General features: G+C 47.2%; 1 protein-coding gene across 1 annotated transcript; it reads right to left on the bottom strand.

Moving 5' to 3' along the window:
* Positions 1 to 37: 37 nt before the first annotated feature.
* On the bottom strand, positions 38 to 514 carry PPTG_20466 (hypothetical protein; the record flags this gene model as incomplete). Its single annotated transcript, XM_008919272.1, has 1 exon — positions 38 to 514. The coding sequence occupies one exon, from the start codon at positions 512 to 514 to the stop codon at positions 38 to 40; it is 477 nt and encodes a 158-aa protein (XP_008917520.1).
* Between the last annotated feature and the right edge of the window lie 970 nt (positions 515 to 1484).

Genomic DNA, 1484 nt, shown 5'->3' with positions numbered 1-1484 from the left:
GATGTGGTGCTCCACCAGCAGCGCTATGACATACATTCTAAGAAGTAGCTGGCTTGATCGCTCTGCCTGTGGTTGTTGGGCTGACCAACTCTTCCACCTCCATCATAGTGCGGTGCCCCATCCGACTGCTGAGTACTCTCGTGGGGCTGTGCCGGATCATCCGGTCATTTGCTGATTCCTGTGTTCCACCACGGCTATCATCAATATCGTCGTTATGCTCTGTTTTCTCTGCATTGCGATCCTGGACTTCACGAGCATCGCGCACATATTTTGGGCAGTCCGGATCCCCAGTCGGTTTCTTGGCGTTTATCAAACTCTGGAACTTCTTTTTTATGGAGATCAGGTTCCACACTGCCCTGCCGTTTGCAGCTGCGTACTGTTGATATTGCTCCAGCACTTCCTCGCATTCATTCGCTCCAATCGGTTTCACGCTCCTGACACAGTCAACTAGCTTGTCTATATCTGTGATAGAATACACTTCGGACCCAGAAGCTCTTCCACCACGCCGGGGCATGCTTGTCTGCTGCTGTCACCAGTGGGGAAATGATCAATGAGGCAGATGTGAAAGGAAACATAGGATCTCACAGGTTTCCCCCAAATATATACGTTTTCACAGTTTTGGGTGGCCTAGATAATCTGGCCGACCCCCCCCCCCATCCAGATCTAGGACCTGACCCAGATCTACGAGATCTACGACGCCTGAAAGGGGTAGGTGATGTCACAGATGAGCAAAACAGGGCCAGATTTAGGGTCTGGGACGTCTGAAAAAACTACGGGAAGTACTCCACTATTCACTTATCAGGAAAAACATACTTAGTAGGACGGATTTTCGGTGTTAAAAGAGCGTGTTTTATTGGTAGTTAATCGGATCGTTTGTGGCGTTTAGTTGCACTTTGGTTTCTCTAACTAAACATAGGACAGTAGTAACGGAGAGCTCTGCTAAGCAGCGTTTCCGCTTTCATTGGGTTAGCTTTAGGTTGTCCATGGCCGAGATAAAAATTGCGGCTGTCTCTTATTCTGTTGGTCGTGCAGGAATCAAATTGATCAGCTGCAGTTGCTACATCGGTAAGATGCTTGATCATCATAGTACAATCGGAAAAGGTTTTGCGAACGCATTTGCTTCGTGATATTTCCAGCAGTGATGCCTTTCTCCTCTATTAGCGTCGACATTCCCTCTAGAAGTACCGGGGGCAAGTTACCAATAGATGCTTGTATGTGCTGTAGATGTTTGTAGAGTTCAACGTGAGGAGGTATACCGGTTGGTTTCATCCAAGGTGAACTACCACGCACAAGAACTGTTTCAAGGTGGTTCAGCATATCTAGGTGCCGGAACATGAACGACTACAACAGCGGATATGACGCAGGCACCACATAAGAACTTGTTATGATAAACAAGAGAGGCGATGAATAGTTTTAGAATATCTTGCAGGGTGCTGTATTTTTTCAGAGATGGAAATATCTCCTCAACACAAGCGAGCAACTTG

Source organism: Phytophthora parasitica (assembly GCF_000247585.1).
Source record: "Phytophthora parasitica INRA-310 unplaced genomic scaffold supercont2.640, whole genome shotgun sequence".
Classification (NCBI taxonomy): Eukaryota; Oomycota; class Peronosporomycetes; order Peronosporales; family Peronosporaceae; genus Phytophthora; species Phytophthora nicotianae.
This window is presented reverse-complemented; position numbering and strand designations above follow the sequence as displayed.